The sequence below is a fragment of the Apteryx mantelli genome, chromosome 15 (genome assembly GCF_036417845.1).
Source record: "Apteryx mantelli isolate bAptMan1 chromosome 15, bAptMan1.hap1, whole genome shotgun sequence".
Lineage (NCBI taxonomy): Eukaryota > Metazoa > Chordata > Aves > Apterygiformes > Apterygidae > Apteryx > Apteryx mantelli.
This window is the reverse complement of record NC_089992.1, coordinates 12,996,251-13,018,100: the sequence shown is the minus strand read 5'-3', so window position 1 is coordinate 13,018,100 and position 21,850 is coordinate 12,996,251. Positions and strand designations below refer to the sequence as shown.

General features: G+C 39.0%; 1 protein-coding gene across 1 annotated transcript in view; it reads right to left on the bottom strand.

Moving 5' to 3' along the window:
* Window positions 1–10,908: 10,908 nt before the first annotated feature.
* Window positions 10,909–21,850, bottom strand: part of CEP152 (centrosomal protein 152) — a 36,055-nt gene continuing 25,113 nt past the window's right edge. The window contains exons 22-27 of the mRNA XM_067305720.1: window positions 20,143–20,317; window positions 14,841–14,922; window positions 14,638–14,744; window positions 13,743–13,899; window positions 12,634–12,737; window positions 10,909–12,403 (exon numbers count right to left, since the gene is read on the bottom strand). Of these exons, the coding sequence (XP_067161821.1) occupies window positions 11,364–12,403; window positions 12,634–12,737; window positions 13,743–13,899; window positions 14,638–14,744; window positions 14,841–14,922; window positions 20,143–20,317 (1,665 nt within the window). The 3' untranslated portion in view covers window positions 10,909–11,363. The remainder of the gene's footprint in view (window positions 12,404–12,633; window positions 12,738–13,742; window positions 13,900–14,637; window positions 14,745–14,840; window positions 14,923–20,142; window positions 20,318–21,850) is intronic.

Sequence of the window (21,850 nt, the reverse complement as noted above, 5' to 3'; positions counted from 1 at the left end):
AGCTTTTTTTTTTTTTTTTTTTTTTAAAAAAACACTGCCTTTAAAGCAACTTTAATGGTTTGCAATTATCAACACTAAGCCTAGCCAAAACTGGTATTACTGTGATGAATGGGGTGGAGTTCAGAAGAGGTTGGTTTGCCTTTTTTGTTTTTTTTTGTGAGAGATTTTGACACTTTACAAATTTTAAATAAAAACATTGAAAACAATTTTTAGCTTTGTGAACTCCTTTCCATAACAAAAAAACCCCCACATAACTTCAGACGAATAAGAACAGAGGTCAAGCAGGCACACAGTCAGCAGAGAAAATGTCATCTGACACCCATAGGGAGAGCCAAGAAAAAATATTCATGGACAAGAGATACTTGGCAAAAAAAAATCTGTATCTATCCATCCATAGATATATGACTATATAGCAAAGCTGACTTCTCCCCACTCATGTTCCTCAGTAAAAGGAAGGAAGTCTAATTTTATGGACAAAAAGTGGGTGATGTAAATAATGAGATTCATGCTGCCTTTTCAAGATAAGGGAATCTGAGAGACTCCAGTCTGGACACATTTTATGATAAACTATTGGGAAAACAACAGAATTTCCCTGCACTGCAATGGTGTGGAGAAACTTCCTTTGGCACTTCAAGCCCAGTCCAAAGCGTGAGATAAGGGTTTTTTCTCTACTTATTTCAGGGGACTTTAGAGCATGCCCTGATTTCAGTGCAGCGAACATTATTCCATACAGTTAAGCTAAGCTACAGCAGTGGATTTTCTGAGAACAGCATCACACAGATTCTGATGCATTATGGAGAGCTGCAAATAATTCCTTCCATAGAATTGGCTAAGTCTTTCCTCCTTTTCAAAATACACGATCCTCTCCATTCTTTAATCCATACATGAGAATCTTTACCTACCTGGCTCAGTTTTTGCCACAAAATCAGAATGGCAACGAGTCTGTGAAGCCCTGCTGACTAAGTATGCACAGTCCTCTATAGTGGAAATACAAAGAAAACTCTGGGCAGTGTTGTCTAAAACACAGAACTAATGCTTTTTGAATTTACTCCAACTCGTAAAAAAAAAGTCTTCAAAATTCACATATGTATCATGCTTTAATACACGTTCAACAGTGACAAATTTAGAGCTAAACGTGTTATAAAAACCATTGCACCACTGTGTCAGTCCAGCTTATCCTTGATGCGTGTATGTACCGAAAATGATCATTTTGCATGGAATCCTGGAGAAGGACACTTTTCTACAGCATCTTAGAACTGAAGTCTTATTAGACATTTTAGGTTTGGGGTTTTTTTTCCCCCCAGTGGTATCATAGAGGTAAGCTGATTTAAGCAGTCCTGGTAGCAACTTACCCTGCTTTGGCTGGTTTGTTTCACAAGCTCTCCTTCTCCCTCCCCCAGTCAAAAACCATATAATAATACCATTTGCTGGAGAAAAAGGAGAAATATAAAAATCAATACATTTTAAGAAAACATTATAATTTATGGTACTGGCCAAACCCCTTAATAAGGGAAATGTTTGCCCCATGCATAACCAGGTCACATCCTGGAGAAGAGAGCTCTTTCAACACGTTTGGAACTAAATTCTGCATTCTGTTGATCTGTGATACAAAGACCAGAGGGTAGAAAGAGGATCTGAGGAAGTTCTTCCATTTATGCAGAAGGCAGGTGGGATCTAGCCCAGTAAAATGCTGGGAAGATTAACACACAGCAGTGTGTTAATCTGCAAATCCCAGGCACAAAACTACCTGAGTCTGCCTTGTTCAGCGCTGCTCCTGAGCTATGAGCAAATAGCCTTCTTTCAAGAAAATGCTGGCTGACAGCTGCCAGGTGTGTAAGTTGCTGTTCTTCGGATGATCAGCAAAATGTGTTCCACAGTTGCCAGCACTTTTGCAAGAAAGCAGACAGTGTGGTGATTTAATTAATGGGTTTTTTTTGTGTTACAGAAGCTCTGAGCATGCCCAGGTGAGACTGTGGCTTTAATGCACTATACCGACAGCACAGGAAGAAAGCTTCAGACTATTAGCCATTTGGCTTTCAGCACCAGGTCTAGGCAAACTGAAGCAGTGCTGGAAAGACACTTGCAGCTGACAGCAAAGTAGAAATGTGTGCAGTAAGGAGTCCAGCTGGGTCATCTCTAGGATGACTCCAGGAATCAAACCTTTTACCATAACTAGATCTTACAGCTTTTGGACATGACTCCTTGCATGGTCATTTTTTAAGACCTGCTTCCCTTGTCCACAGTTTGATTCTTCAGAAACTACAAAAAGGGATGAGAACTACCATGTTTTTTTTCCCTAATACTATAACATTTTAGCAAAAATTTCATATCAGCTACAGCACTACTTCTGGTAGTAACAACAGTGAGCTTGCTAACAGAAATCAAGTGCTGGCATCTAGCAATATTTTAAAGGACTATGTTACATGCAGCAGTCCACGGGAAGGGCTTGACATAATCATAGATTCCTTCCTCCTCTTTCATTCTTGCTAACACGAGCTGAAGGAATGGCAGTAGGTTGTTCCTCACATTTGTTTTTTTTCTGTCTAAATTTAAGACCAGCTTAAGATATACTCCAAAGGTAGGAAGTGTGCTGATCTGAAAGGGATAAGCTACAAGAATCTGGTAGGAACTCTGACTAAATCTAAGTCTGCACAGCTAAGTAAAAGGAACCTGCCTTAACTCACATATACCAAGCAGTTGTTCTGAGCCTAGATAAGATCCTCCTGAACTACTACAGAGACACAACAAGCAGGGTTACAGGGCTCAAGAGCTATTGGGATCTATTCAGTCACTTCCTCTGATACTTCTATTGCACCACAGTGTTTCAGTAAGTTTTCTCTGCTTTGGAGTCCTCAGGTAGTGGAGTTTGAATACCATACTCTACAAGTTCCCCCTTCTCCTAAGCACAGAAATCCAAAAGTCATACTTTTACTCACACATTAAGCTGCAGATCGCAAATAACCATTTGCTTTTGGGAGCAGAGCACTGGAGCATATGCATGCCCGAAATTGCAAGGTTATGGGACTCCCACATGGACCGGATGCAGAGAACTAACAAACTGAACTTGCAGAGAAGAATAAGAGTGACACGGCCAAAAGAGGCAGAGAAACTTGTCAACATTGCAAAGCTGGGACCAGCCCCCCTGCAGGATTGCCAGGCACCAGATCGGATGCCCCGAGCGGCTGTGGATCCCTCCCTACCCAGGCCTGCACAATCCTGTAGGCAAGGCCTGCCAGCTTGTTTAAGAAAAGAAACATCTGCACCACCTGCCTGCATGTATGTGCTTTTCCCAGCTGTATGGATCGTTTTATTTCACATTATGTATCTTACCTGCCTCCTACATGTGTATTTGTGAAAGATTTATATTCTGTCTGACTGTTGACACTGCTGTACAAGAAAAGAGTAGAACAAGTTAAACTCCCTGGCTGATGTATTGGTCACAACTTCCCATAGCGACTGCTCAGACATCCAAAATGATAAACAGAGTCAAAGACTCTACTGGCTCAGCTCATGTTTGTTAGAAATATCTGTTAATGACCTAAAGGGAACAATCATGAGAAACATAGGAAATAGTTTCTCCAGCTATTGGTTATTATAACATGCATAGCCAACACAGGCAAAGAATCCCTTGTAAGAGCAGTGCAGGAAGACAGAAGTTTTATTTTATGAAGAATTTTACTTTTCACATTTGGTTTCCTTCCAGTTTGGAAGGAAACTGAGATATTTAAGTTTTCCGCAAAAGAAAAATCATAGGGAAAAAAAGCTGGATTTTGATCTACTAAACTGTTTCATTTCAATTTTGGCTTTTTAAAGTTGCAAAAGTTTACAAATTAAGACTCATTTTAAAACAAAAGATCCCACTCAAGTAGTACTAAAGTATTTTGATTCTTGGACTGTTTCCAAGTTTCTTCCATAACAAAATATGAAGAGAAACACAATTTTGCAAAGCATTAAGAGAACTGTATTTTCAAACAGAAAATTATTGTCAAAATGTTCTTTGACTCAATATCCTTGTTTTTCCCTCCCTTTTTCTCCCAAACAATAGTCCAAAGTATTCTGAAAGAAAACGGAGAAGTTAAGAATGGGTAGTTTGAAAAGAGCAGCTAGCTTCTGAAAAGTGAATCATCCATGTACATTTTTCTTAAGGTACACGCTCCAAGCAGAGAAAGAAGAGACAAGCATCTTGTGAGGTACCCTATCCTTTCCTAGGATAATGTATTAATAAGTCATTTCAAAAGCATTCAAAATACAGACTCCAGGATTCAAAGAAAAATTTAGCCAAGAACTTACCCATTAACTGTTGCTGTATTAAGCCTGTGCTGCACACCTATATAGCTTAGATTACATCAGTGACTCAAAAAGGGAGACAGTGGACTACTGGAAAACAAGGAGTTTCCATTCTGACCCCATAGGTTCTCATCTGTTTGCCAGCTAGTGGAAGCCACATCCTACACAGAATGACCCAACTGGCAAGCTTAAAGGATCATCCCAGCTATTCAGCAGTCTCCAGATGTCTCACAACTTGCACAGGCCCAAACAGCATTAGACATGCACCAAAACTGGCATGTCTCACAGTATAAACGTATTGCACTGCAGATGTAACTAGGTTTTGCTGATATTTCTACAGCCTTGGCCGCAGTTTGAGTCACAGGGCCATTGACACTACCACCACCACACTGGAACAGGTTTGAGGGCATAGAGAATAGAGGTTTAGTACACAGCTCTAAGATTCTTCTACAGATGATGACCTGTGTGTGCATCTTTCTACAGATGTGGCTGCAGTTTGGCCTATAACTAAAAATCAACATATAAAGAACAATTACATTGGCAAGAATCCCAGTCACTATGAACTAGTTTCAGTCTACAGAAAAAAAAGATGAGAAGGAAGGGAAATTAGCATCCGGCTTTTGTTTTTTTACAGAACCTTGATACGCCATCCTTAAATCTATTGGGAAGTGTTATATAAAAGAAAATATGGTACAAGACCACTAGAGGGGAGTAAAGTAACTTAAAACTGAGTATTTCCTCTCTACTCCGTTTTACTGTACAAATTGCTTTTGCACATGTTAATTAACAGCTATAGTAAAACCAGAGTATTAAAGAATTGCATTTGCTTAACATTCTAAAGCAGAGTTGATTAGATAATTACTGTATTTCTGTACCATTGTCCCTTCTCACTAGGCTGCAGGCTGACAGGGAACATTCGTCATCTGGATGAAGCCAGAACATCAAGGAAGGCATTCGGCCAGAACATTTGGCAATAGAAATGAATTTCTTTACTTGTATTCAAATTTACAAAGAAGCATCATTACATGGTAGAAGCAGACTCATTTTAGCATGTGTTAAAAAGGGACTGGACTTAGAGAATGACTTGCTTGGTAGGTAAGCATGTACAGGAAGCAAGGAAACAAGAACTTTGCTTCTCACATAGATCGCTGCCCAGGTCTACACAACAGGGAAGTATTTCCTCAAGCAACAAGAACAGAGAGAGAAGCATGGTTAATTTGGAAGTGCGAAGTACTCTGCATCAGAATGCTGGGAGAAATCTCACTACAGCTGCAAGTAATGTGCTCCTGTATCACTGCCAGGTTACCATCGTCTCCATTGTAACCCATCTACGCTGCGGGAGACAAGACCGTGCAGTGAATCTCCACAAAAGAGCAAATATTTAAAATAAATTTCAATGGGAAATCTTACCAGCTCCCACAGAACAAAGGGAAACATTAGAACAGAGTTCCAACAGCAAAAGAATGGCTTTGACAGCAAGTTTTAAGGATGAATGACTGAAATATATATATGTGACTGTGTACCTCAATACTTTTGGGAAGCATACCCAGCTTGAGATCTTATGAGAAAAAGGACACTGTATGGTAGTAAGTAGATCTTCAAACTTCAGTGGAAAGTACCAACTCAAAAGTATAATAAGAGATAGTCCAGCAGAGAGGGGGTGACAGGATATGAAATTCTAATGGTGTTAAGGAAAGCCAAAGAACACAAGCCAGAGTGTTCTTCATAGCTGCATATCCACAGATTACACTTAGTGAACTTGGATTTAATAGTAGCAATTCTGAAAGACTTTCACAATCATAGGTGGGGTGCTTTGCCAAAAAAAAAAAAAAAAAAGTAGTAATTCTACAGGAAAATTGACCACCATTGAACCAGTCTGAAAACTATCAAGTATGGAAGGGTCAAGTCTGGTAGGGTCTAACTTTTTTTTCATTTACTATTTGCTGTCCTCTGGACTCTTTCCACATCTGCATGTAACAACAGACCTATACATCTCAAAAATTGACTTATGCAAAAAGATCGAAAGAAGTGGTGCTATTTAGGTGAAAGAAAAGTGAGGAGAAACACAGCAGTTATTGAGCACGTAATGTGCTGACAGACCAAAGAAAACAATCTCTCTTGCACATCATTGGTCCGTTGGATAAGCAGTAATGGGCTTAAATTGCAGCAAAAGGGTTCAGTAAGATGTGAAGGGAATGGGGAGACAGCCTTCCAGCACTGAGGATTACAAGCTACTGGAAGGGATTTGTCTGGGCAGTTGTAGAGTTTCCATTATCAGAGATGTTTCAGAACACATTGGACAAACATCTGTTAGGACCAACATCAGTGTAGCCAATTCTGCCTTGTGTCAGGCGAAAGGAGTGGATAACATTTTTAGAAAATTAAAAGGTAGAGAAGACCTACCCATACTATGCAAATTGTAACTTCAGGAGGAGGAGAAGGCAGCCAGCTCACTTGCTTGCAAACTGCTACTGAAGCTAGGCTTGAGCCTCTAAGCCTCAAATCATACATGAGCAAGGCTAAAACAAGAGGTTGAGAGAATGGTCACAAAGAAGTCAGGAGTCGGACAACACCAGAAAGGATACCCGTGTCACTCTGGAGAAGAAATTCAGAGTGCTGAATTCATTCCCCCCCACATCCCCTCCAGGGAAGGGGGAACTAAAGGATGTTGGGAGGAATAATCAATAAATCTTAAAATTAGATGAAGTTCAAGCAAAGAAGAAGACTCGATGAAAAGTCAAAGGGAAAGAGAGGCCAAGATTAAAACTAACAAAAAATTGAAGAGGCTAAGTGCAAAGTCAAAGAAAAGAAAATAGGCCAGTGTAAAGACAAAGGGAATAATAATAATTTAAAAAAAAAGCACAAACAAAAACCACAAAGGGATAGACCAGACTAGAACAGAGGACAGATCAAAGAAAAGTAAAAGCACAGTAAAGCCATCAAATATAAAGAAAAGGTAATGTGGTAGTTAAAGCATTAGCCAAGGATTTAAAAGGACTGGTTTTAATTCCCTGTTCAGGCTTCTTAACTTCCTGAACAAGCTACTTAACCTCTCTGGGCCTCAGTTCCTACTCATATAACCAGTCATTCCCTCCTCACAAAGATCTCAAGCATTAACACATGTTAGGATGGTGAGGCTCTCCGACATTATGTTAACAAACGGCATAGTTACTTTGAATCCTTCTTGTTGGTTTTCTTCCATCTTGCACCCAACAGAAGAGTAAGCTCAGTTTGCTGATAATGATAATATGCAGAAAGGAAAAGGTGCTCAGAATTGGAGGACAGTGTTTGTGAAAAGAAGAAATGTCAACACTGAAAGCCTAAAACCTTGTCTCCTACCACAGCAAGTTGTAGTTTTGAAAAAAGCACATGCCTACTAAAAATAAAGAAGGTGGGTGTTTAAATCTTGTTTATGCTACATCTATTCTGAAGTTTCTCCATTAATAGCTTCGGGTGTTGCTCTAACATAACAGAAGTGTCACTATTTCATTCCAGCTGAAAGAGGCCACTGAAGATACACAGGCTAAAATGACAGACACCAAGAATAAAATTATCTCAAAACATGCATCAGTTAAGGACAAATCCAGCACATCCCTGCTACATACATTGCACACAAGCAACTCATGTACATCTAACTACATAAAAGATGTTTAAGTTCTATGTAAACATAAATTTTACATTAAAGTAATAACCTACAGTTACCTCCTTAACACAGTGTGATACAGGCATCTTGGAAATAGCTACTATAGTATCGGTATTTTTGTGCGAAAGAGTGACGCATTCTCAGAAAGAGGTTTTTCTAAGCAGGAGTGTGCACATACACTGCATCTGCAAGATGAATCAGCTAAAGCACAGAGAACAGAAATCTTTACCAGAGGAAAAAATACCATTGCACTCTGCTACTGCTTTTTTTTTTTGGGGGGGGGGGGGGTAGTTAAACAAAGCTTAAGCTAAATAACACTAAACTGCAACATCACTAGAATAGAACTAGGTAACTGGCTACTATAGTGTAAATACAATATTAAAACAAGCAACCATCTGAATCAAAAAGACCTAACAGTTGGTAATGAATTATTGAATAAAACAGGTAAGTTCTTTCAGCAATATAGCCCAGCAGCTGAAAACATATGGCAAACTTATTTTGAGATATTCGTTTAGTGGCTGTTACAATCTTGGCTCAGCTGTACTAGTCCAACCACACGTATTGCAACACCACGTCCCCCATTCCTACTGGTGTCAGCTGGCCAGTTTGGGGAGTTGCCACCCCTACGTTAGCCTGCTGTTGCTTCATTCTTTCCTACTGACGTTACAAGAACGAGGGCTGAGGAATGCTTCTGACTAGGAGCTGTGGATTCTTGGGCTAAATATTTCCTTGTCCCTCAAAACTTTACTCACCAGCGAAGGCCCGCTGCTGTTTGGGTCTGGAGCTCCTCTTCGGGCCTTTGCAGTTGATTCTCATTAAGGAAAACACAATCCCCTCAGCAGCTCTGGAGCTCTCTGGAGTTGTCGGTGTAATAAGATACAGAATTAGGTGAGCAAGGATTTAACTGAATCTTTACCCACATACACATTCCCACGTGCATTACAATTTTGGTCACTGATACTGTCCAGTACTGTGATATGATATACACTAAAACAGCAACTGTATCTAATCTAACACCTACATTTAAATTTTCCTGCTTTTACTAGTTGTGATCGGAAAGGTTTTGTGCCCTGCCTCATTTGCCTGTCTGCATGACATATTCTTCCTGCCACATAAGAGAGAGGAAAGCCATCCAAACAGGAACCTTTTCTCAAGTCAGGCTTTGGAGTTTGCTGATGAGACTTGTCCTCGTTACTTACCGTTGCTGCAATCTGCTGCAGCCTTCGCTTTTGCTGGTGCGCGCAGGAACGAGCAAGATTCATTTTCTTCAGTGGAGGATCTCAGCTTCTAAGCCAAGTATCTGAAAATTGGCAGCTGTCCAAAATTTATCATGATTAGGATCATTAAGTATTTTATTCTGCACTGAAGTCATGGAGCTTTTAAGCATAGGAAGTTTTTTAAAAGCTAGAAACTATAAGTTACACATACAAAGAGCATTGAACAAGATGACATAAAATACAATGCACTATAAAAAGTTAAGTTTTGAAAGGATTTTGAAAGCAGTTTGCATATACGCACTAAGCTTGGCAGTTTGGGGACCAGCTACAAAAAAGATATTCACCCCATCTCAGGTGAATGATAATGTGGAAAAAACACGATCACACATGTTTTTTGGAAGGGTGAAGTGTGCTGCATCAGAATGCTGGGCAAAATCTCACTACAGCTGCTCGCAGGATGGGTCCTTGACTGCTCTGGCTGAACGCTCTGTCATGTCCTACAGAACAGTTGCATATTTACGTCTATAGACATGGGCTTTGTCCAGCTCGGGAAGGTTTCTGGATTAAGCCAAGGAATGAATTAATCTGATATATTGGTTTAAAAATCTGTGCAAGCACCTCATACTGGAATAAACATACTTCTTTTTAAGCTTATGCAATTTGGGAAAACATTTAAGCTAACCAAAAAAGCCACTCTTACATTGAAAAAAAAGCATCCACGTGGGGTTTAGAGTGGGATAACTAGTAAAAACTTTCCCCTACAGACAAGGCCACAGTTATTTCCTTAGCTAAGAGCTTGGAATTTGGCCCTTGAACTTAACCACTGTCCATGTTTGTTTAGGCACAAGAGGTCTCTTGGGGCCTGGTCTTGCTCCCGCTGAAGATGACAAACCCCACCTTCACTAAAGAGGAAGCGGGATTGGATTTATGGGTGACACTAAGGGCCCCCAAGAAATTCAGACTCCTCTCATTAGATCTCCTGACTAAAGCTTCAAGTCGGTAATCAGTCTTGTGTACCAGATGTAATGCCTTCTGCTTTGCCAATTGGCCTGAAAGATAAAACAGGCAAGGCGGGGGGGTTTAAAGGAAGTTAAATATGTTCTTCTGTTAAATCTTATACTATTTTCCTTGTAAAAACTGAAGCAAGATCTCAGATTAGGCTGTGCTGTTCAAATCTGAAAGAGCAAATGAGCATCCTTATAGCAGTTAAGGGTTGTGTTACATATGAAATGCGTATACATACTCTGAGAGAATGCTGGGGGTGGCTGGGGGGCAGGGAGGGGCTGCTCCTAGCATTACAAAATAATGGGAGGTAAAATCTTTGTTTACATATTCTGCATTACTGTTCATGTGAATTGCTGGGCCATAACCATATTATTAGCTGCAGTAAGTATTATTTAATCACACTGTGTAAACAAAAGTGAAGGAGCCAATAAAGCCAGCAGCAAGACTCCTGCTTTCATGAAAGTATCCCTAGAAATGAAATGCAATGCCAAAAGCATGGGGGGGCAGGGGGAAACACCCCCACTGGATACAGCAAAAGTCTAAATTGTGCATTTCACAGTTCCCTACAAAACATGAGCAGGCCTTCAAAGGGAAGCTTGCTAAGCATCAAGCGAAACATGACTGCATCTTTAGTTAAAATTGACAGTTTGTGCTATTTAAGGAACATCTGTAAAACGTGGTTATTCTAAATTAAACCTTCTTCCAGTATGAGCTATTTCTTGCTGTACCCAAGGGAAGACATACTTGAAATTTGATTATAATAATTTAATAAAAATATGCAAGTATTTATGCTTTTATTACAGGTATGCACAGAGGCTTAAAGGGGGTCTTTCAAAATGGACAAGTCAACAGAAAACAATTATTTCAAACCCTAAAACATCTCTCATACTGAGCTCTGGAGTTTTCATAACCATTTTAAAAGATTACCACAAGTTGCAGTAGCTTTGTTTTATATAAACAAACAGTGTACTGCAAGCTAAACTTAAAATATAAAAATAGATTCTATTTAATAAACATATAATACACTATAAACAACTACAAAAGTCAAGACAAAGGTAAACAAAAGTCTGCATTAATATTAATTTTATAGCATTTCTTCATGTAACAGTCTGAAATCGTGTAACATTGATCAGGTTTTCCCCATTCCTCAAGCTTTTATTTAAATATGATTCCACCCACACACACACCCCAAAAATGAGGAACTACTGATATCAGTTCAGGTTAGAAAGCGGGCTATCAAAACCGCTATCTTCCTGAAAAGATTGGGGATCCCGCACCATTTTTTTCAAGTATTGGTTGCAGCATTTTCCTACATTTGAATTTGGTGATGCATTGAGTTGTGCAACAGCAGGACTTGATTTGTCAGAGTTCAGGAATGAAGTATGCTCTAGATTCACTTTCAGATGGTCTTTACTGTAAACTTCTGTGCTGTTTTTTGTGCCAAGGATCTTGTCATTAGTAAGTTCTCTCCAAGAAGTACCATCATTTTCATCTGCAGAGGAAAATGACTTGATGTGAGGAAATTCTTCACAGTACACCATCTGTGCTTGGTCATTAGTACCAGCTTTTTGTTTGGGATACAGAAGAGACATATTGCCACTATCCAGGTGCAGACTTCCATTCACAGAACTCCATTCACTGCAGTTTCCTTCATCCCTTTCTGGAGTTTCTTGATCAAAATCCTGAGTTCTTTTGGATGTGGTCTTCCACTTTCCATACAGCTGGTTACATTTATCTTCTTTCAAGACTGTTCTTTCATTTTGGCTCTCAAGCATGCAATGAGTTGGCCCAGAGATGGCAAGGCCATTCATACAGCTGGATGTATGCATAGTTCCTAACTTTACTTGAGAAGCAGATGGAGGGGTATTCTGATGTGCTGTATCGCTAGCTGCACACAACAGTCCTTCGTCTGCATTTACAATGGGGCCATATTTTTCTCTTCTTCCATCTTCATTTGGATAAAACCCTGACAGAGCATCTCTTGAAGCATCATGTAGGTTTTTAGAGTTATTCCCATTCTGGATATCTGAAGTCACTCTTTCATGAAGCACATACTGTGTTTCGTTCTGCATTGCATCAAACTGCTGTCTCAAGTCATGTGGTACACATTTCTGAACAACTTTATCATTGGCTTTTTGGGTAATACTTTCAGCACATGATTTGCTTTCCATATGGTTTGGCCTAGTTTGAAGCATGAAATCTCTTTTTGAGTGCTCAACTCCAGTTGGCAGATCAGAATTTAATAGTAGAGCTAGGAGAGAAGGGAAGGAAACTGATTAATTGAAGGAAACATTAATGTTGGAAGAAAAATCAGTTTTTATAAAGAACTGTCAGTATTAGCACTATCAAAATAAGCAGCTCATGTCTACATTTCAGTTGGCAAGCTTACAAAAAACTATTATTTCACCGCCCATCTGTATTTTCAGTACTCTATGCACTAAACCTTTAGGACAAGTAAGAGAACTGTATAATCCAACATACCTGAGCGGGTAGTTTTGTTTTGGGGTGTGTGTCGAACAGGCGTTTCAAGGACTTTAGCCATTGTAGCCAGCTTGCTGGCAGCATTCATTATTTTCTTTTCAGCTCTGCCGAGAATCGCAGAACATTAAAAAAAAGTTTAGTTTAAGGTTAATTAGTTTTTCCTATGTCATTTCAGCTACAGCTATCAATAACTTTAACAGCAGAATGCATACACTTTCTATGTCAGCCACCATTTATTAACAGATCTATATTACAGAGAAAAGCAGAATTTGTTGTTTTCTTGTTTGTTTGGTTTTTTTAAAGACAAAAGCCTACATACCATAAAGAAGGCTTCTAATGTTCACTCTCAAATGTCCATTGTCCAAAATACTGTCTTAACTTTTACTTCTATTATATGGAAATAGATAAGGCTTACAGGATTCTATCTTGGAATATTCTACAAATCATTAGAAAACTGCCAAGTCAAAGGCACTGCACATCTAGAGGTGTTTCTTAATACAGACTGTTAAATAGGCATTAAAAAATACAAGTGATCAGCTGTCATACACACATTCCAGAGAAAGATTTGTTAACAATCCAAAAACAGCCCTGCTTCTTCAATTAAGGCTCAGAAAGGTCAGACTACCTTGGCAAGTCTTCCAGCAAGACCAGGGGAAACCAAAAACAAAGCAGAATGTTTTAAGTATTTTATGTCTTCTTAATACTTCACACAAGCAATGAAGAACAAAAAAATTTTTACTACCTCAATCTTAAAAGATCACCTTCAAAGCAGTTTTCCTTTCAAAAATTAAGATGTACAACAGTTGCAAAATCCCAGTGCTTTTTTGTTTCAACCCTGCATTTTACTTGAAGGAAATATTAAGGAGTCAAAGAACCCTGGAAAGACAGTATATCGGACTACTCAACAGTTCTCAGTCATGAAACTCACTGGGAACCCCATGCCAACCTGCTGGGATACTCCTAAAGCAGACTAGCAAGACTTCAGGTTAGATGTGGTTTGCTCCAAGATGGGCTGAACCACTACTGGACAAACTCAACAATAAACTAGAAGTTTACTGCACTTCTTTCAAAAGCCATACTAATTCTCAGACAAATATAATTGAACTTACCCTTCATGTTTCCCATTATCGGTAAGAAGCTGCTGAAGGCACGTCAAATAGTATTTGCGCATTTTCCGAGCAGTTTCTTGGCGCTCTCTTAAAACCTCCACTTTAATCATTTCAGCTGCTCTCTCCTTACTTTCACGGATATAACAAAGCATATCACCTATGCAAACACACTTCATTAGTACCGACTCCCTAAAGGGAAAAAGGAACTGGGACTGTCTAGCAGACTTGGAGCAAGGCAGCAAGGGCCCAGATTTACCAGCCAACATTCCTCCCAAATCCCTGTGCCTTGCATTGCCTATTGACTAAATGCCATGCAGGACCCAGAGCCAGCCAGTTAAGTTCTTGTTCAATGTTTCATATTGGCTGTCACTGGCTCCTCAGCAGCATTTAGCCAATAGGCAATGCTAAGCACAGGGATTTGGGAGGAATGCTGGTAAATCTGGGTCCAAGAATTCTTCAATGGCAGTACAGCTGGCACTTGGGGACCTGCTGCTGTCAAATAAGACCTAGCATTGGTCTTAGTCCCCTCTCCTCTGTCAAAAGGCTGCTGACTAAAGCCCAGAACACAGGACATAGTACCAGAGGAGAAGTCAGTTTTCCCTCAGGACAAGCTAAGGGGGTAGGCAGATTGTTGGAGAAACAAGATCAGTTCACAAAATAGACCTTACCATTTAAAAATACACAATATTGTACAAAGTAAGGATGGTGTAACAAGACTTAAGCCATCACACTAAGCCTTGTACAAGACAATTCCATTTCTCACATTTACTCTATTAAGAAAGCAAATGTAATTCCTATATGACTCTGCTGTCAGATTCTTGTGTGAATTGGCTGAAGGAGGAAGAACTAACAAAGTAAATTTTGCTCTCCTAGCCTTTTATACTTTAATACTTACTCTTAATCTTGCTCACAGCTTTAATGTACTGAACACGCATTTCTTCCAGCCCTTTTACACTGTCACAGGATGTACAATGTTTTGAGATGGCTCCCTCTGACAATGACCTGAAAAGCACACAAGTTATACAGCACAAGAAAGGCAGCTTATCTTATGAAAAACCAGCTTGTTTAGATATACACACATATATATTTTTTTAATACCTTGGTGGTGTTCTCAGGTCTTTGAGTTTAATCTTCATCTCAGAGTTTTCTGCAATCAGAGCCTCTAGAGCCTTCTCATTTTCTATAAAAACAAGTCATGAACCATAATTCATTGTATTTCTCTAAATTCAAGTAGACTTCAACATAAGTTACTATATAGTAACTGCTATCTCTGGTGTAAGAATTCAACGTTACAAAGCATCAACAGCATATGCACAGCTGTTAGTGACAAACATTTACAAATTGATCAGAACTCAATCCAGTGAGGTCTGAATACAAAAGCATCTAATAGAGTAAGTAATCTTAAAGCCTTTATATGTCATGACTGAGCCTGAGCTGGAGGTGAAACTTCAGGTATATCAGGTGGGCATATGGGGGGGGGGGAGGGGAATAACGAGGGTGGTTTGACAAGCATTGGAAAAGAATGATTAGTTTGTGGGTTAGCAATTATAGCTTCTTTGGGATGGTGAAATATAAAATGTTTGTTTCTTAATAATCACAAGTTAATATTACAGAAAAGGTTAGACTTTCGTGCTGAGCCTGTGTTCAATGCTTCTAAAACCATTTAAATATTATGAGTCAGCACAGAGAATGAGCAAACAGAGCTGACAAAAGGCCCCCTCAAAGCTTCGGACTTAGGGCCCATAGCGAAGTCTGTTGACCATGAAGTACAGATAGCGTACTGACGCCAGTGTGTCATTTTCTAAAGTGGGAGTTAAAGATCTTGAAAATCCATTTACAAGCCATTTAATATAATCTAAGGAAATGATTATTTTTGAAAAGGGCACAGGTAATTACCATAACTTGAAGAATTCATAGACAAACTTGGATACAACCATGACATCTACAGTTGATTACTAGATTCCTTATTTCAGGGAAGAAAAGCAGCATGAACTGGTGTCAGTTCCTACCTATCCTTGGACACCTATGCTTGCTGGAGATACCACTAATGCACCCAGCCACAGAAATTCTTATGTGAACATAAGGAGAGGAGGAAAAAAAAAAAAAAGTGCCACCACAATCAAAGAGGGGTGTGCCTTATTAAGGCAGAGTCTCTTTGCTGGAAGAATCAGAACTTTCATGGATAGAACATAGAAAATAAAGGACAGAGCCCCGGGAAAGACACAGATAGGTTTTGCTTCCTTCTCTAGGATGATGTATGGAAAAAAAAACAAAAAGCAAGGAGCAATCCTGGAATACAGAGTGAAGCAATTCAATGGTTCCCATGTTTGGAAAAAGTCATGGCCTTCAACGATCCTCATTTGTGGTTTGCATCTCATTTTTAACATTTGACAATTGTATCCATGATGTTCTCAGTGACAGTAGTAGCCTCTGTTTTCATTAGCAGATCTCTTATTATCCTTCAATTTTTCACTGGTGCTCAAGTAAGTTTACAAGCTATATGGTTTTGGACAAAAAGTTCAGAGAAATAACATTTTGCAGATCTGTGTAATTTACCCACCTGGCCTTGCTCATACAAGTCCGCTAGCCGGCAAGAATGTTCTCCTTACAACATATAGCTTTTACTGCTCCTTGCTGAGCATAAAGCTTATTAGAGCAGGCAACTGAGAATTTTCATATTTAAAAAAGAAAAAACCCACACAACACAAACCAGTCTTTGGCACATAGGAGTACTTAGTCCCTTGGTATAACCTACTACTTGGCACCTACTCCCTCCAAGCCGACCATTCGCCACACGTTTACAGCGTCCACGATCATCTTTCACTAAGGCAGGCCCAAACAATTCTATAGAGTTGCTGACCCTCAGCAAGCAGTTGAGACCTCTCCTGAACCAGGATGCTCAGCAAGTCCAGTTCCTGACGTTCTCTAAGGAGACCCTAAAAATGCCCTGAACGCTATTGTGTACAGCTTCAACCGATTAAAACATGACAGGGAGAGTGATGCTCTTAGTCAAATCACCAGCATGTTTTCCTTCAGAGAGAATGTTATCCTCTTTGTTCTAAGAATTAAAACAAAGACCTCTACCAACTTACACATAGCTGAACAAGGGGCAAAAGAGTTCCTCAGATATCAACTGAAAGGGAATCCTGTGCCACATGGTAAATTATGTTTCAAACAGGAAAGAAAACAAAGGTTCTCAAGCACAGGAACTAAGCAGAGCAGGCATCCTTTCTACAACTGCTCTCAGAAACCAACCTAGACCAAAAAAAAAAAAAAAAAAAAAAACCAACCCACACAACTTTGCTACCATTCAGAGACAGATGAATCAGACTTCCTCTGAGCAAACAGCCAAAATACAAGGCCCAGAAAGGGAGAGCTAAGAGAGGTAGTTACAGGTACTGCAAAGGGTTTTTATACAGAACAGAGTTATCCTTGTTATCTCAGTTTCTACTATGTGTAGAGACTTTTACTGAGATACATAAAGCAATAAAGGATGGAATCTAATATCCTGAAAGGATGAGAGATGCACAAGGTGCAAGAGCATCCATGATAAACACAACTAGCAATATCAATTCAGCTAATGCTGCAATTAACTAAACTGATGACAAAGTCTCAGGGAAGTTTTAGCATCAGGCAGTATCAGTCCGTCCACAGAATTTGATACTGATGCTGAGAGTGCCAAAAGTAAATGTTAGACAACAGAGAAGACTATCACAGCAAAACACCACATCAGTCTGGCTCTGGGATAGTAAGGACAAACTATGAAATAGCTCTATAGTGCTCAGACGCTCATACTCTATAGTTTGAAACCTTTCCAGTCTCTGGGCTGTTTGTTAGAACTAGACTATCGGAGGGTATCACTTCTCAATCAGAAGCAGACTGCCACAGTAGAGGAATCTCAAGTTGGTTACTTTGCATTATCTTTTTCCATCAGAAATAGCTTCAGAAAAGCCTCATTTCTATACTACCGGTAGGATCCTTGCTTTGAATGACCTTTCTGTAAACAGCCCAAGTATTTAATATCTGTCACTGGGTGACATACGTGTCACATAAGAAAGATTTAAGAACTACAGATCTTTCCTCAGTCATTTGCCATATATTTCTCTATTGCAAAGCAACATAAAAAGAATGTCTTGATTTAAAAGGCAAAGAAACTACATAAGAACTACTTAAATCCTAGTTTAACATTAAAAAAAGAAAACAGAACAACTACAGCTTAAATCTATTACTAACTGCAGGAAGATACAAGAAAACTGTGGACAATGGCTTATTAACACTGGTGCCAAGAGGAACCAAGTGGCATTTGGGGCCACTCTGCTCTTTATACTCCTACTATGGGGGGATGAGTATGTGCACAGTACCAGTACAGCCTCAAAGGAGCCAGCTCAAGACCTCCCAGACTCAAATATAGATGTGTATAACCCTCACTGGCAATGGGATCCACATGTACACAAATTCAAAGAACATCTGCTGCGTGTTCATTTTTCCTGTATTTTCTTCTTAATACACACATAAGTGTGATACATAATGTTTAGAGCCAAGAGTTAATTACTTTTTTTCTATATGCATATTATTTTATACACACACACACCCCTGCTACATCCACTGAAAGCTATATGACACAAGAGATGAAAGATTCCGTGCAGCCAACAAGGCACAGCTCTTCAGTTTTCTCTAGGTGAGTAACAATCCTAACCTTGGATTTGCTCTGCCTTAGCTTTGTGCTCCCTTACAGCAAGCTGAAGATGTCTGCAGGCTTTCTCCAACTTTCTTTTCAAATCCTGGCACACAGTCTCCTTTTTTTCAAGCTCTTGGCAGCAGCATTCAGAGCAAAAATCTTCATGAGACCAAAGGTTCCTTTTCTTACATTTCTGATCTGCAACAGCAATTACTAAAAGTTATACATCACCCATGGGACTAAGAAGAATCAAACCCAACCTTACCATTTCCAGTGCTCTACTCAGATATTCCTTCTTTCACTAGGAAAGCATACAACATATTAGTCCAATTAAAAGAATCACAAAAGGCTGGATTCCAGTTACAGAATGTGCAACAATATCTATCAAGTCTTTGAGCCCTCACAGCCTCAATACACTCATATTTGTGATGCTTTGAGTCTAGAGAGAGGTCTCAGCATAGACAGTGGTATGAGATTTGCACGTTGAACTTTGTTAACAAAAGCCAAACAGGGGCTTTTGGAATCATCTGCAGGAGAGACACTCCCAGCTGCAAAGGCTCACACACGGCTGAGTCTAGTTAAGCTAGGAGATTTACAAAGACTGGGCTACTTCCAGGAGAGCAACGGCTGCTCTCTATAGCCAGGACAGGGAGCTCTAGAGACAGAAGAGCTGCATTGCTTGTATTGTTTTGCGTTTAATAGCTGGTTTGTTATTTTGGTGTTGAAGGAATTCAAGCCACATTATAGGCATAAGGCCAAAGATTCTCTTGGGTTTTGTTGCTTTATGTTTTTTTGGTTGCATAAGAACTCAAACTAAACAGAAAGCCCAAGAGAGATTTCTGTGCCTCCCATGAAGTTTTTTCTCCAGCTATGCTGTCTCCATAGTATGCATGATGGTTTGCAAAAAGCTACAATGCTAAAAAACAAAACAAAACAACAACACACACAACAACCCACAACCCACCACACAAACACACACACACCACCACCCAACAAAGGCATCCTGCAAATTCAGGTTTCCTAAAACAAAGTTCTTGATTAAAAGAATCTGAATAACTACTGTGCCAGGTGAAGTATAATTCTTGACATGACAATGTCTTTTACGTGAAAACAGAATTCTTCATCTTGTCTACTGTCAAGAACAAATAATATTATTTGATCTTCAAAGCACTAGTTTAATATTATCCATTTTTGAGGCACAGTTTAGATTATACCCTGCATAGCATGCTTAACATGGGCTTGCTTACTAGCTGCCAAATACAGAAGGTATTAGCATTCCTCTGTCCACAACCACCTAGGAGTATTTAAATCTGCAGCAGATACTACAGCTATTCATTCCTGAAGAATAGCTTTAAAAAGCAGAAAGCTACTAATATTCATTAAAAGTAAAGCTCTTGAAGTCTAGCATTAGATCAGTAATGCTAGACACCAAATGTAGCATTAGATCAGTAATGCTAGACACCAAATGTAGCATTAGATCAGTAATGCTAGACACCACTACCATTTGTCATGCAGTTTGTGCATTTCTAATACAGTACAAGCTACTGCAGCATTAAACAACTTTAACATGGGGAAAAACGATGTCTTCCTCTGTCATCCATATTTTCACTAGTTAAATAAGTGTGCATTAGATTCAATAAATTATCAACTATTAAAGACCACTATTAACAAGCTTAACTGTATGATATGATCTATCAATTTAAATTAAAACAAAAACAGTACCTTTATCCGTTTCAGTTTCCTGTGAAGGTGGCCGTCTTCTTAGCATTCTTTGTATTTCTACTTGGTGTCCAACACTGTATACAGGAGGTCTTGCCATGTCCCCAGTTTCTCCTTCACCACTTTGCACACAGGAGTATGTTTTTTCATTTACCTTACTCAGTAGCTCTTCGTATTTCTGCAATTGAAAACACTCTCTGAAAACCCAATACATACCAAAAAAGCGTTCAACACTAACTTGAGTAAATAAAAGAGAATGTTAGGAGTAAAAACAAGTCACACTTAGCAGCCCGATTAGTTTTAGTAAGTGTATCTTAGGTTTAAAATCTGTCATAGAACTGTAGATAGCAGCTTGAACTGTGAGGGAAATCTCTATTCTAACATGCAAAAGTTGTACCTAGTATAATTCATTGCAATAGTAGTACCTGGTTATCCTGAGAGTTTACTTTAGGAGTGTCAATAGCCCTTAACATCACACAACTAAACAGTGTCTGTAAAAAAAATAAGTAAGCTTCAACTATTCAAAGGCATATCTAGCAGAAAAAGGGTTTGGACTCATTTAGCAAGTTTATGCATAAACAAGGCTAGTAGAGGGACAAGAAAGTCATCAAGAGAAATAGTGTCACTTCTTTAGTGTTATGGTAGCATAATAGAAGACATTACTAAGGATGGATATTAAGAGGAGGACTCTACCATGCAGACACTTCAAATGTGGTTCAAGCCAATCAACGCTTTGAAGTTGCATATTAACAACAGTTTACCAAGAACATGCATATCTGTTGCAAAAGACGCATCAGGCTTAAGCAAGAACTTCTGATTCTCTTTTTTAATCGTGCAATTTATGATATATGAAATCTTTAAAGGACTAAATTCTGAACAGAAACTTGCTACCACTAGGAAATTTAATTAATAGTGTCATGAGAAATCATTTCATATACATTTCCACCACTACCCACCCCCCACCTTTTCTTGAAAAATAAGACAATTTCTTTTTCCCGTCCTATTCTTGGATAATTCCATAGCTGCTGAATGTTGGGTAGCAATGGCATTTCCGATGGGATGCTCCCCATAATCAAAAACTTACTGCAAGCATAAGCATTGCAAAAGAGGAATCTGTCAAAACAACAGAAAAACAAAAGGAGCTTTTGGACAAAATTCTGCTTAGTCCTAAACTCCTCTAAAAGAGGAGTAGGATAGTTTTCCTCATTTGGGCAGGCACATAAAAAAGGATTTCCTAAACCAGAATAAAGTTAAGCAAGATTGTTATACCTGAGATAAAACAATTTGTCAATTATTTAGCTCCACTACAGATAATTTGCAAGAAGAGTTTAGTGTTTTCACCTTTATTTATATTAGAAGGAAAAAACAGAAGAAATGCGATCCATGGTCACTATGCAATCACCTCATTGGAATATTATAGTCTGCTAAATTACTCCCAAAAAGGCTGTGAAAAGTCTTCCCACTAAATGGCCCAGCAGAGGTCACAGATATAAGAACCATCTACTATGGATTAGTCTGTTTGGCATCATTTTATCACCAATTATTTTGGTAAAAAACACATTCCAGGACAGATATCTTCACTAAATATTGGAGTCAGCTCAAATGAAGGCTCTTAAAAACAATAAGAAACAGAAAATTAACATCTAATGAAGGCACAATGGTTGATACTTCGTAAAGAAGATAATTAGCTTCATGTATTGACTAATCATTA